At 47.1% G+C, this 15,276-nt stretch overlaps 2 protein-coding genes across 4 annotated transcripts in view; one reads left to right on the top strand and one right to left on the bottom strand.

Moving 5' to 3' along the window:
- ctnna2 (catenin (cadherin-associated protein), alpha 2) overlaps positions 1-15,276 on the top strand; it is a 271,296-nt gene that overhangs the window by 165,751 nt on the left and 90,269 nt on the right. The window lies entirely within an intron of this gene.
- Positions 8,107-12,591, bottom strand: lrrtm1 (leucine rich repeat transmembrane neuronal 1). The gene has a single exon (XM_030351808.1). It carries the CDS (start codon positions 11,054-11,056, stop codon positions 9,464-9,466), a length of 1,593 nt encoding a protein of 530 aa, XP_030207668.1. The 5' UTR covers positions 11,057-12,591; the 3' UTR covers positions 8,107-9,463.

Below are 15,276 nucleotides of genomic sequence, written 5' to 3'. Positions count from 1 at the left end.
ACGATACAAAAAAAAAGCCTATAGTGCAATCAAACGACTGCTGTGAACAAATGTCATTTGAACATAGCAGTCAGGCTACTGCTTCTTTGTTTTGAGCCAAAGAAAAAAAAAAAAAATATATTTTTTTTTTCTAAAATAATTGCGTTAATCGCGCGATAAAAAATTTAACGCCGTTAAATTTGGTTTGCGTTAACGCCGTTAATAACGCGTTTAACTGACAGCTCTAATATATATATATATATATAAATATATATTAGGAGTGGGGAAAATAATCGATTCTTCGATGCATCGCGATTCTCACTAGAACGATTCTGTCTCGATGCAGATAAATTAATAATCGTAATAAAAATAAAAAATAAACTTTTTTTTATTTATTTTTTTTGTCTGCTACAACATTCTGTTCACCCGCGAGGGATACTTTTTGTAATTTCAAAATTATTGAATTCATCTTCAGTCTGTATTGGCCAATCTGATTTGTCTTGACACGATTGGATTCAGCCTACCCATAGCATGCGCGCAAACTCACAGCCAGACACAAGAACTCTGTCTAATTCAAGAGCAGCTTTTCCTTTAATGCCATAGAAAAGAAAGATTAGGAAGAAAATAAAACTGAACCCCATTTTTTGCATGCTTCCATATTGTGTTAAAATGCAAGCTGCATTGATTATTGCATTGTTCATAGAAAGTCATATTTGTGACAAAAGCTTTCTCTCTTATGAAATATTAGATAAGTTAATTCATCTGTTGATGTCTTTAATGATCATCACAAAAGTAGGAAATGATTCGCAAACTCTTGAGTAGAAAACCCAGATGTATATATATATTTTGGAAAATCACGCAAGGAAATGTACATAAAAAAAATTGTTGCGTCGAGATGCATCGAGATGCATCGATAATCGCTTTAGAATCGAATCGTTGACCTCATAATCGGAATCTAATCTAATCGTGAGGTGCCAAGAGATTCCGACCCCTAATATATATATATAGTATATGTTATGTTATTATATGTTATATGTTGTATTGAGCAAATTCACTATCCATGAACTAATCAAACTCAAATCGCAACCCATATAATAACCATATGTTAACCAAAAGTGACCTTTGTATTGAATACATATTTAACCCTATTTAAACCCAGCGACCGCGTGCTGCCGCTGACATCGCCCGCCTGTGTTTAGATGGGACCACACAGGGCTGCATTATGACACTGATGCATAGGAATTTGTTAAGCTAATTTTATGTTGTTGGTGTACATGTTGTTGTTTTTCGCTGATGTGTTGTGTGTTGAACGTTGTGTTTGCATTAATTATACACATCTACTTCACTATAATGCTAGGCTTGCATAATTCCCGTTAATGCAGTGATTGAGACAATCAGCACAGAGGACCTGGTGTGCATTGTTGGCGAAGAGATTTTTATAGCAAATACCAACTTATCTCTTTTAATATCAGGAGGATGCCAGCTGATCACCATGCCAATAGGTCGCCATAACCCTGTCATACCAGCTGTGTGATGTTTATCTTTAAGTCCATCCAATGTTAGAGTAATCTCCCCCTCGCTGGCTTCCACACGTGCACTGATCTCTCAATGGCCTCGGCCGTCCGTGGAACCTAACTCGGCTCCCAGGACGCCCGCTCAGTTACTCCAGGAACAACCTCGACAGGAGACATCCTCCACTGTACTCCCATGTGACGAAGGCCATAAAAGGCAAGGAAAATATCACACCTTTTAACAAGTCTCTCCCTTCTCTCTCTCTCTCTCTCCCCCTTTATGTGGATCCATCCATCATCCCGTGCACACTGTTCGCCCTGACAGGTAAGTCTACCTTTTATGTGTGGTTTGAAGCCTCTAGGTAGAACTCAATTAGGCCCCTACTGCTTCGATGAGGACGTTCTGCCGCCGTGGCCTCTCGACGAGTCACTGCATCACCGGTGCATTTTTGCACACACAAAAGCCCCCAACGTATTCCTTAGGCGTAACTGACACTCCGACAACGGGGCAATCCCATTTATACGGCCCAGCTCATTGGCTAGCGGCGAGATGCCAATCTGAAGCCCCACAGATAGGGTGCCGGAGAAGGGGGAGCGAGTGGCTGGAATACCATTTATTCACCGTGACACTGATCAGATAAATGGAAAATGATAAATGTCGTCTATTTTTACTCCCGCCTCACTTTCCCCCCCCCCCCCGTACCCAGACACCAGGCCCGGCGGGCCGCCTCTCCTCTCTCCCCGCTACCTCTCGCTGCTTTGCTTGGGCAGAGTGTTTCCTCGCTCAAATTAAATTCTGTTTTGATTTAACGGCTTGTGAACGTTAAGCAGGAGTCATGATGCAGCTGTCTACGTGATTTATTCAGTCGGAGCCGCGGCTGGGCCCAGCGTGTGGCGAGGCTGGGACCAGTGTGGGAAAGAAACTGAAGGAGGGCCTGGCGGGATATTTCTGACAACAATTAGTCACCTGGAAATCAATCAGCTCTAATGGCGCTAGTTTCATCTCCCAGCAACCAGCGGGCCCCAGGTGATGCCGATGGCACTGCGGGCCCTTGTGTCGGTTTAAGACAGGTTGCTTAGCCTTCGGGGTGTGCTTCAAAGAATGGTGGATCAGATGACGTTTTTGATTTAAGCCATTTATGTCCGGTTATTTATGTTGAGACATGATGGTGCAGTGTGTGACTCTCTGTTGAAACGCTGTGGGTTTCAAACCCCCATGTCTGCCTGAGTCTTGTAACAGCCTTACCTACCTCATCCATGAACTGTGTTGTTTTGATTGATATCCTGCTGTTGAAAAAGCCATTCTCTTTCAATAACGGTGCACCCCGGAGAGTATTATTCCGCTTTAAAACACACTCACCACCGATTATCGGAATGATGTGTTTTCATCCACGGCGTTATGTCTTCTCTTTTCGACCTAATCAGCTGGTAACAAACAATATTCAAGTGCACATTTTTTCTGCATATTGTTTCTTTTGCATATTGTTTTAAGGGAACAGCTGGTTGATAGTCGTTTTCTGAATCTATAAAAGGGAGTGGTCTCCCCCTGTTTGAAAAACAATGCCCACCCACAGAAGGTCGTTTCTCATCGGCAGGTTTACTAATGATGCGGTATAAGTTGAATTACTGCATAGTGAACCATTGTGTATCGCCCTGGGTCATAATAATAATAATAATAAATAACATTTATATAGCGCTTAATATGGTACTATTATATAGTACCATATAGCAGATCTATCCGGCCACTTTCTGCGTAATGTAGAACATACCCAGGGAGCCGTCGTTAAAGCTATGGCTCTTTCTTTATTTATGTAAGAGGTAGAATTCCCTTCACGAACCCACTGGCGGCGGTCAACCGTAGAGTGGGGCCTCCTCATCAAAGCGCCGTAATTGGCCTCCTCCTGGTAACTCTGATAGATATATTTATACATTAAAACAATTACAGTGTGACAAAAGCATTTCTAAAGGTGAGGGTTCTGTGGTTCCACCTTGCACATTACCCAGCTCAACAAAGTGCTACCATTAACTCCCAGGACACAAAGGACGACTCTGCCACGGGCCAAATTGGCTATACTGTTAACTTTGTATAAATGCTATGTATGTAATCATCGGTCTTATTATGGGGTGGGAGACCTCTAGCCCTTACCGGCCTCTCACAGAGGGCACCGTGACCTACATCATCCAACAAGAAACAGTTAAAACAACGCTTTTAGAAGTTGATCGTTTAAGGGAACAACAAACATTGAAGTGGAAATCCTATCAGTGGTCAGATTTACAGATTTAGTCCCCCCCTCTCCCCATTGGTCAGGCCCATGTGCTCGTGCCTTCACCTCTCATTCTTCATCGCCTCCTACTCTACCTACCTCTCCCCAGTGTTCGGCTGTGGCGTGACCTCCCTCGCTCCCAGCTGACCGGGGTCACGAGGTGCAGTTGTTGACTCTGTAAAGACCTTTGGTTCACTGCGGCATGGACCTGCAGTGGCCCACGGAGCCCGGGGTGATGATGACGCCTGTGTCTTACAGTAGCTGGCATTGTGTTGTCTGTGTTTCCGTGGTCGGCGTTCTGCTGTGTGTGTGTTGGCGTGGTCGTTGTGCACCCACAGTGAGTTGTTCATTTCGGTGGAATGGTAAAATTGAGAGCGTTTGCACCCGAGATTTATTGGAGTCGCAGCGCAATGACTCATTGCGGCAACTACTATTATCTCAATCGCCTATAGATCATCTTGAGACCAGGGAGTACACACACATTCACACAAACACACAAACAACCACACACAGTCAAAACATTGAAATTACTATAAGCGTTATATATGTCTTTGCATGAATACATTCTCCCATGGAGGATACCGGGGCTTCAGTGTTGGAGGAGGAAAAAACAAAACCAGCGCTATACATTGCTGTGACGCGTCCAGTCTGTACCAACGTTATCCATCCCACAATGGATGAACGAGTTGGGCTTGTAGGCTAGCACGAGGACCATTGAAACCCGGCTGTCGTGTATTGATTGAGCCACTGACCCCTGTGTTTTATGATGATTAATGCAAGGCAGATCACCGGGGGCAATCCATATGTCTGTTTAACATTACGCCCAATGCCACCATATGAACACACTTAAAAACCCATCATGATACAGGATCTATTACCGCAAATAACCCCTCCTGTGTCTCATGTCATAGACTTTTCATATCTGGAGTAGCTTGGGGAACTATGTGTTTTACATCCATATGGTGATGTAAAGAAGTGTGTAGAGAGAGATAGGTGGACCATCGTGAATGGGATTATGTGTGGCATGCAAGCCTCCAAACAAATAATATTAATGTCAACAAATACAGTAGCAACATCATAACTAATAGGCAGATATGTTACCATGTGTCGTCATTTGACCAGAGAGTGGGTTGGCTGTTCAAGATGAGTTTGCCATGTGGATGGAAGTAAAAAAAGAATTAATGGAGGAAGTAGAAATTGTAAATTCGATGTGACACTTTCTGTGGACTGATAGGAGCCCTTTCGGCGGTTGCTTCTCCGTGGCTCTGGGGATCGGCCAGTGCTGAGAAGGGGGACCGCAGGGGGTTTCCGGGGGAGAAGGGAGAAAGGAGGAGATGGGAGATGGGATGAGCGTTAGAGGTGATGAGATCGACACTTGCTGCCTCAAATATTGATCGGGGTGAACAGATGGCCGAAGAGGGAACGGTTGGCACCCTCGATGTGTTGTCGTCCACCGTGACGACCGTCAGGGCCGTGCGACCTGCCCCGCACACACTGCTCACCCCTGACACGGGAACGCGTCCCGCCATCAGCAGGCCAGTTGACGCTTGTTAGTTAATGCTGCCTCCAGCACAATGACAGACAGCGGTCTGATCGATGGCCCTTTCTGGATGCCAGCTTTATCAATTAATTTTCAAGTGTTTGTTTTTTGTCTAGGAGTTACCCTGTGCTCGCCCCCGAATGCGGGCTGGTCCAGCATTCTTTTTTAATCACGTCATTTAATTGTGCATTGTGATAATGATGAAAGCATTTTTTATAAAAATAAACGCACGTGTTCCCACACACACGCACACACACACACACACACACACACACACACACACACACACACACACACACACACACACACACACACACACACACACACACAAATACACACACACACACTTGTGCCAGCACATAAAAACACTTATTTATGTTTTGCTTTTAATAATTTGACTCTTAATGTATTCCAAACACACACACACACACACACACACACACACACACACACACACACACACACACACACACACACACACACACACACACACACACACAGACACACACAAACACACACAGCAGGAGCAGTTGTGAACTAGTGCTAATGTGTGCTGGCAGACTTAAGGTGTGACCTTTAGCTTAGACAGGAGCCTGCGTGTTAGCAGCCACCTGATAGGCTAACCCCACGTCTGCAAGCTCTTATTTATTGTCCTGACCTCTGTACTCCCGGTGAATAACTTTACATGAATAAACCCCTGTAGCTGCACCCCCCCACAGAGCGCAGCCTCCACACTGCACCACAGGACGCCTTGCTCTGTGTGCTTCATAACTCACCACACACCATACACACCGTGCGTCTATGTCTACACACCATAGACATAGACGCACCCACACGCAGACAAACACACAGATACAGACTTATACATAGCCGTATACACACACGCACGCACGCACGTGCACACACACACACACACACACAAACACTCACACAAATAGACGCACTTACACACACACACACACACACACACACACACACACACACACACACACACACACACACACACACACACACACACACACACACACACACACACACACACAGACGCACCCAGACACAGACATAGACATGGATGTACACAAAAACACACATACACACACATTCAGACACACGGGTGCATAGATTCAGACACAGAAACACCCAGTAAGACAGACAGACGCCAACACACAAAGACACAGTCATACAACACACAATCACAGACAAACAGAAACACTTATACATACACATACTACACACACATATTATCTGACACACACACACGCACACACAGATTGACGTAAATAAACACAGGCCATGTGTATATCATATGGTCAATTTGTTCTGTCCCTGGCAGTCCAGTCTTCAGCCACATGCTGCAGTCTTGTCCTCCAGCCAGTCTGCTGTATTAAGGTCCGTCCTGAAGACCAGTCTTCAGCCACATGCTGCAGTCTTGTCCTCCAGCCAGTCTGCTGTATTAAGGTCCGTCTTTGAGACCAGTCTTCAGCGACACGCTGCAGTCTTGTCCTCCAGCCAGTCTGCTGTATTATGGTCTGTCTTTATGACCAGTCTTCAGCCACATGCTGCAGTCTTGTCCCTCTGCTTATTTAAGGCGCATCAACATCAAATCACCATCAGCTGCATCGCTCGCCAATATTTACTCATTCCCAGCCACAGACACCAGCACACATTCACATGCAGTGCTGGACTTTTTGAGGTTCCTTGAAGGACATTCAGGAAGTGGCTGTAATTAAAATGGCTGGGGGAGGACTGAGGGAATTTAAATGCGCCCCAGGGTGCATGTTGTTGCCCCCCTCTCTGCACACCGTCGCTGAAGACGGCATACGTATATGTCACGCATGGACGCGATTAGCAACCATGCAGGAGCTCAAAGTGGAACAGCAACTGCCAAAGCAGTTTTATGAATAAGAAGTGGATCATGAATCACACATGGACCCAAACTTGTCTCCCATACTCCCCACAGCACATCCAAGAGCTTAAAAGGGCCTTTTTTTTATAGACGACCCTCATGCAATTATCGATTTCCATATGAAAAGCATGTATTAGAGTCTTGACCATCTGTTACTAGTAAAGCCAGAGTGTGGCGGTACGAATGATAGCTTGTGAAAAATAAATAGCTATTGATTAAAGAGAGGCGCTTATGTTACACAACACATCGGAAAATGGCATGCTACCTCATCCAATTAAAATGAGTACAATTTCAGCTAATTCAATGAACTTCCATTTGATCACCATGCATCTTATATTAATATTCATCGTATTGTTAATCTTGTTTTGACCAGAGCAGTTCAACATGCATACGCATACGCACACACACTCACCCCTACCCCACACGCACAAACACACAAAATGCAGAGTCACACACACCCACGCATGCACCTAGGCTGTGTAAGGCATTCTAGAATGATCATCGTAAATTTGATTGATTTTGCATGCCAGCAATGCAGGTTGAGTAATTGCTCTGTTGTTAATTCCATTGATCTGTGCTCTGCCTGTGCGTTGGTTTGTGTGTGTGTGTGTGTGTGCGTGTGTGTAGGTGTGTGTGTGAGTGTGTGTGTGGGTGTATGTGTGTGCGTGAGTCTATATTTTCTGCATATATGCATGTGGATGTGACTGTATGAGTTGTGCCCCGGTGTTGCTGCTGCTGCAGAATGCCACGCTACTCTCCTCCAAAGCGGTCAGATTACAGCGACAGTATTAAACACACACCAGAGAGCACTCTCAGTACTCTCCCTCCTCGCTATCCTAACAACCCCTTATTATTAATAAAAACACATCAGGCAGTGAGCTCATGAATACAAAACAACACAAGGTATTCCTCGCAATGGCCGTGTATTTAACAAACATAGTTCACATCACATGTAAGTACAGTCAGGAAAGATGTGTGTTAACGTTTATTCTTTTTTTTTGAAGACAAAAAGCCACAGCCGTTTGTTCCTTAAACAAAGCTATTTTAGAACACCATTTTGATTTGAATGAGTGCAGCTCAGGCATTTGCGGTCTTCAATGTGCCTCGTTTGGTGAGAGAAGGCATAGCCGATGCATTACAGCGAATGGCTGAGAGAGAGAGGGAGAGAGAGAGAGTCGGGGCCGCTCGGCGTTGGATCTTCAGTGTTTTACTCTGTTTGCTGGGGTGGCACACAAATCATGGTATAATCATATGGAAGTATGGTGACGGATTAAAATGCAATAGATCAATTGAATCTATTCACAGAAAGGAAATGGAAAGGAAGGAAAGCAACCACAACATTGATAGCGAGCCAACACAGTAAATGACCAAACAGCGTACATGAGAGTTGAGTGATAAGATCTGTAATTCAGATCAGGACTTTTAACATTGAAATGTTATCCCATTTTACCCTCCTCCCTTTTTTTTCTTGTTATTTTCATGTTTTTTTTTTCTGGTATCTCAGAGGCTCACAGGCAGACAACACTCTTCCTAGCTCAGAAAAATGCATTCCTCATCATTTACACACTTCCAGCCGTCTCACACACCAAGTACTTCACTGTGAATAGCAATTAATTTATTTAAACATGTTTTGTAGTTTACAAAAGAAATAGAATAGCATCTTGCAATCTTTTTTCCCCCACACTTGCATTTCTGCTCTTAAACGTATTTTACACAGGTTCTTTTTTCTAATCTTTACACTTCTTCCAAACTTAAACATCTTCGATATATATTTCATACGTGTGTCTCATTGTCAAATGTTTATCATAATATAAATTGTGTCGATTTTTTTTCTTCTTCTTCTTTAGACGTGTCCACAGTTTGTGTTTTTAAACTATATCTCAATTTCCTGAAGTAGAAAGACACATTAAAGCTGAAATATCCAGTGTTTGTGTGAAAGAATAGTCTTGCGTGGTCACACCATAGTTCCTCTCAGGGTAGGCAACAGGTCCAGAGTCACATGGGCCCATGTAGGGCCTGTCCTCCCTCGATCCCCAGTTATATCCAGTGTGAAGTCCAGTGAAATCCAGTGAAACGCACACGAGAAAAGCACAGTGAGACGAACCGTCCCTTTATTCCTTTGCATCGCATAATATCTCCCTCACAAATATATCCAAAAAGGGGTGGCTGGGCTGAGGGGGAGAGGAGGAAAGCAGGGGGGAGGGGTCGGGGGTCGTGTATCCATAATAATCACAGTTAAACACATACTCACAAAGCAGGGCTCTCAAACCTCACACTCCCTAGAAGCGGGCTGCTGGCATGTACAGGAGCCGTACTCGTTGATGATGACCAGGGCCCCCTCGATGTGGTTGGGTTTATAGTCAACGTAGTACTCCGGTGTGGAGATGGCAGCCATTTGCTGCATGCTCTGCTTCTGCTTCTGCTTGCGCCGCTGGCTGGTGAAGCACTGCCGCAGCTGCCTGATCCCGGCCGGGAAGCACTTCCAGGCCACGTAGAGCATGAGCACCACGATGAGGAAGGAGAAGATGAGCGCCATGGTGCCCGTCACCACCTTGTGGATCTGCATGGTGCTCTCCAGGTCGTCCATGTCGCCGCCGGCGGGCTCCGTGAAGGAGCCCGTCGCCGACTCCCCGCCCTTGCCCTCGTAGGGGCCAAGGGTGAAGGGCCCCACCAGGACGCCGCCGCCGCCGCTGCCCCGGGCCCGGTCCCGCGTGGAGGCGTAGGGCCCCGCCGTGGTGACCTCCGAGGGGGGGTCCTCGCAGAGCTGGAAGGCGTAAACGGCGTCCAGCACGTCCTCCCCCTGGGCGATGTCCGGGCTGGAGCACATAAGGGTGCTGTCCCGCTGGCCCCGGAAGGCGCTCAGCCAGGAGGCAAGGGCGCACACGTTGCGGTTGCACTCCCAGTCGTTCCCCGCCAAGGTGATACTATCCAGGGAGGCCCAGGAGTCCAGTATGCGCGGCTCCACGGCACTCAGCCGGTTGGAGTCCAGCATGAGCACCTTCAGGTGGGGGGTGCTCTCGAACACGTGGGGCTCGATGTACTCGATCTCGTTGCCCGACAAGTCAATCTTTTCCAGGTACTGCCAGGTCCAGTCCAGGGTGCTCACCATGATGGCGGCGCGATTGTTGTGCATATACAAAGTACGCAGGGCGCTCAGGCGGGGGAAGTGGGCCAGGTTGACTTTCACCAGCTCGTTGTGCTCCAGATGCAGCTCTGTGAGCTTGAACAGCCCGGCGAAGGAGTTCCGCGCCAGGCTCTGTAGCTGGTTGTATCCCAGGTCCAGGAACTGCATGCTCCTGCAGTCCTGAAAGATCCGCACAGGCACAAATTTCAGAGCGTTGTAGCGCAGATGCAAATTAGTCAGCTTCCTCAGGCCGTGGAACAGGTCGGGCTCCAGGGCTTGCAGCCGGTTGTACGATAGATCCAGAATGCGGAGGTTGGGGAGGGGCCTGAAGGTGGCGTTGGGCAGGCTCTCGATGCGATTGCTGCTCAGGTCCAGCTCCTTGACCCGCCGCAGCCTATCGAAGGCGCCTTCCTCCACCAGGTCGATGTTGTTGTGGTCCAGGTAGAGCCAGGTGAGCTGCGCCAGGCCGGCCAGGTGGCCCTCGCGCAGCTCCGTCAGGTTGTTCTCCCGCATGGACAGGCCCATGGCGCTGCTCAGGTTGCGGGGGATGTCAGTGAGGTTGAGCCCCTCGCAGTACAGCAGCTTGCTGTCGCAGCGGCACTGCCTCGGACAGCCCCCCTCCGCCTGGGCCGCCGTCCGCAGGAGCAGGCCCAGAGAAACCAGTATCAGCCCCGTGGGTTTCCTCAGTGGCCACTTTAAATACAGACCAATTAGGAGGAAATCCATCAGCATAAATATCCAAGTATGTTGCCGAGAAAATGTCCATCGAACCGCTCTGGATAGGATGTTGTCACGTCTCACATCATAATGAGCAGGATGGCTCTCGCAGAAACCAGCGGCGATGCCTCTAATCCTTCCCCGTCCCCGGTTCCCTATGTTGTTGTAGAAAAAGGAGGTAGGTATGATTTATTTTTCTCTTTCTCTCTCTCTCTCTCTCTCGCTCTCTCTCTCCCTCTCTCTCTCGTTCTCTCTGTTGCGCTTGTCTATCGACTCAGGGTAGCGTCCCTTTTGGAAAACAACAAACCTAGCGGAGTCCCTCTTGTCATGTCAGATATCAAACGGCAAGGAGGTGGGGGGGGGGGGGGGGGGCGCGACGGTGGCGGTGGCGGTGGTGGGGGCCGAGAATATGTCTTCATTGAAGTGATCTGTCATGAAAAAAGAGTCCTACTCACCCCTAACCAGAGGCGGACCACCTCCATTCAGCTGCTGCCTTTGTGCCCTGCCACTAATTATGTGCGGGTCTAGAAAAGACCCCAGTGTGGTCGCAATGTCCCCCCCTCCTCCTCCTCCCCTGCACCCCTTTCAGCGGACACTGGGTCCTGGCAGGCGTACAATGTCTCAGTTCTCCTCAAGTGAAAGAGCCAGGGAGAGGAGAGAGCGCAGAGAAGGAGAGAGCAGGGGAGAGCGGAGAGAAGGGGAGACAGGAGGGAATCAAGGGGGTCGCGGAGGAGGTTGTCTTCAGCGAGGCGCGAAGAAGTGCAGGTTATCCCCCCACCGCGTCCGCATGCGTGAGCACTGTGTCCACCGCGGCGGCCGGCGCTCCTCTGCAGTCCTCCGCTGCGACGACCAGAAGGCAGGAGGCACCGCCGCGGAGATAGCGGGCGAGAGGCAGGAGAGCGAGAGAGAGAGAGAGACAGAGAGGGAGATATGGAGAGAGGGGGAGAAAATACCAAGAAGGGAGGAAAAAAATGAATACCAACAGATCGGTATTGCCCTCGCCTCCTACTCCACCTCCTCTCGATTTCTTTTCCTCGTCGCGCTAAAGTTTCAATGGATCTGACAACCGGAATGGACGTGCGTCACCGTGATAAATCACTGACTTTTGCGGTTAAAATCCACTCAGGTGTGCGGCCATCACTCTCTCCACAACATGCTCCTCTGTTGTGAGAGGGAGACGGGGAGCGAGCGTCGTGCGTGTGCGTATGCCTTCAGCGGTGGTAGTCCTCATTCAGGGTCTCTCTCTGGCGCGCGCGTGGTAAGAAAGATTCCCGGCTGCATGTCGGAGCTGCGGTCTCTGGCTCCCTCTGCACTGCCCTGTTTTTCCTCCGTCTCCAGCCGGCTGTAAGGGGCTGTCGAGGGGGTTGGGTGCGGGGCCGTCGGGGGTGGGGCTGTGGATGTCGGGGCGGAGAGCGTCAGCGGGTTCGATTCCCAGTAGCAGACTAGTGATCTGCTAGAGCATGCACAGGCACCTTCTGCTCACTGAGTGTCGTAAGCCACTCACGATTCAGACCGCTCTCGCTCTCTCGCGCACGCTCTCTCTCTCGCCCTCTCTCTCTCTCTCTCTCTCTCTCTCTCTCTCTCTCTCTCTCCCTTACTCTCTCTCGCTCGCTCCCCTCTCCTGTCCTTTTCTCTCCCGCCTTACTGCTCTCTCTCTCTCTCTCTCTCTCTCTCTCTCTCTCTCTCTCTCTCTCTCTCTCTCTCTCTCTCTCTCTCTCTCTCTCTCTCTCTCTCTCTCTCTCTCTCTCTCCCCCTCCCTCTTGCTCATCCCTCCTCTTTTCTTTTGCTGTGTTTTTCTCAGTGTCAGTGAGACATTTACATATCCAAAAGGGGGTGGGCTAAAACTAGGGCTTTAATGAAATCACAATTCAGACCTCTCTCTCTCTCTCTCTCCCTCCCTCTCCCTCTCTCTCTCTCTCTCTCTCTCCCTCTCTTTCTCTCTCTCTCTCTCTCTCTCTCTCTCTCTCTCTCTCCGTGTGTCTCTCTCTCTCTCCGTGTGTCTCTCTCTCTCTCTTTCTCAGTCTCTCTGTGTCTGACTCTTCTCAGTCTCACTATCTTTTACTGCCTCTCTCTGCCTCTTACTCTATCTGTGCCTCCTTATCCCAATTCAATCACATTATTTGTACACAGGATATAGATACATGGATAGATAGCGAGGGAGAGAGGGAGCGGATAGATAGATAGATAGATAGATAGATAGATAGATAGATAGATAGATAGATAGATAGATAGATAGATAGATAGATAGATATTTTTGTTTATATTTTTATAGAGGATTTGTTTATATTTTTATATGTTGCGATTTTCTTCTCTCCTCTTTAGTATGCGTCTCGTTTTCATATACTGCACGTACACCATATACAGTATATTATGAAGAGGTATAAATAACCCAAATTTTATGAACACGTTTTTGTCAGTGGAAGAAACAATGGTTCAGGAAGTCAGGGCTACATTATACCGTTCTGCGTTTAATCATCCAGCCCTGTAGCCTGGCGCTGCATATCACGGTCAATTAGTCTGTTGATGTTGGTTTGGAATACAGATCTAATCATGTCGCCCCCTGGCAATATCCAGTAACAGGGATATTCCGCCCTGTTATTCCCCTGTCATGACACAAGCCCCTTGTCATCCCCCTGCCCATTCATTTCCAAGGACAATGGGCTGTGACAACACCTTCCGTGGCCTAAACACGGAGCACCCAGCAGACATGCGTTCAGCCGTGCCCACCCTCCTTCTCCCTGCTCTCTGTTTCTCCTCCTCCCTGGACTCCAATCTTAAATCTTCCTTTCATCCATCCCTCAAACATCAAGCCTCGTGTCCACTGTGGTGTTGAAGCAGCATTAATAATGGATGCATTTGACAACCTGCTGGCCCGTGGCCATGTCACTTTCTTTTTTGTATTGCGGCAATTGGATTAATGTTGCATCACTTTGGACAGACAACATGTTGTATGGTTCAGTTTAACCTTTACAATCGCGAGGTCATGCAGAGAGGGGAACAATGCATTCAGCGTGCGATGGCAAATGAAATATACAAGATGAAATGTTGTTTGATTTATATATATATTTATATATATAGTTGATTTGATCTCAAAGTCTACTGTACTCCTTTTCAATACAATCATTCTTCTGATTTATACTCTAGATTGTGTTGCCCTGTCCAACTCATATTTTATTAATTTATATTATATTTTATATATGATCTGTATAAGATAGTTGAACAATAAAAATTGTTTTATTCTATACCGTGTATATATATTAAAAAAAATAATATATATATAGATATACTGTATATTTTGTGTGGGCTTCTTGGAATATCGTAACCTACTTGACAAGAAGGGGTGACTGAATGAATGACTGTATATCCCGGTTATATCGACATCTGAAATGTCCATCTTCTCGGTCAGTTTTACAAACAGAAAGACATGTCTGGCCATAAAAAGGCAATATCCTTCAAAATGATGTTCTCATGTTGCCGTTGCTATTTTTCCTGAGTCATAAAACAGGAGTGCTTCCTCAGCCAATAGCATGATGCAGTGTAATGGCTTGACATGGCTGACAGGAGGTGAGAACATCCACCATGTCTGTTTTAACTGCCGCAATAGCTGTGGCTCTTTGTTGTACATACAGTGTGCAAGTGGAGGCACATGTGTGCACAAACATATACATACAGACACACACACAAACACGCACGCACACGCGCACACAGGTGCAGGCACAGACACATACTCACTTGTGTGCACTCACACATGCGTGCACACACACAAACAGGCAGACAGAGTTACACACAAACACGTGTATGATATGTTCACACATATAGACACTCACACAGACGTATGCGCACACATGCGTGCACACACACACACACAGGCAGACAGAGTTACACACAAACACGTGTAAGATATGTTCACACATATAGACACTCACACAGACGTATGCACACATACAACCACACACACACACACACACACAGGCAGACAGAGTTACACACAAACACGCGTAAGATATGTTCACACATAAAGACACTCACACAGACGTATGCACACACATAACCACACAAACACACATAAATATTGTTATCTTAAGAATTTGTGACAGGTAATTTACAGGCATTCTTTGGAAAATATGAAATTCCCATTTGTCCTTCATCAAAGGCTGACATTTGAACCGATGTGTTAGATAAAGCACACATTAAATCACCAATGTATTACCAAGAAAACAGCTAACGCATCCTCT

The sequence above is a fragment of the Gadus morhua genome, chromosome 3 (genome assembly GCF_902167405.1).
Source record: "Gadus morhua chromosome 3, gadMor3.0, whole genome shotgun sequence".
Classification (NCBI taxonomy): Eukaryota; Metazoa; Chordata; class Actinopteri; order Gadiformes; family Gadidae; genus Gadus; species Gadus morhua.
The sequence above is the reverse complement of the archived record's forward strand: the minus strand, read 5'-3'. Positions and strand labels throughout refer to the sequence as shown.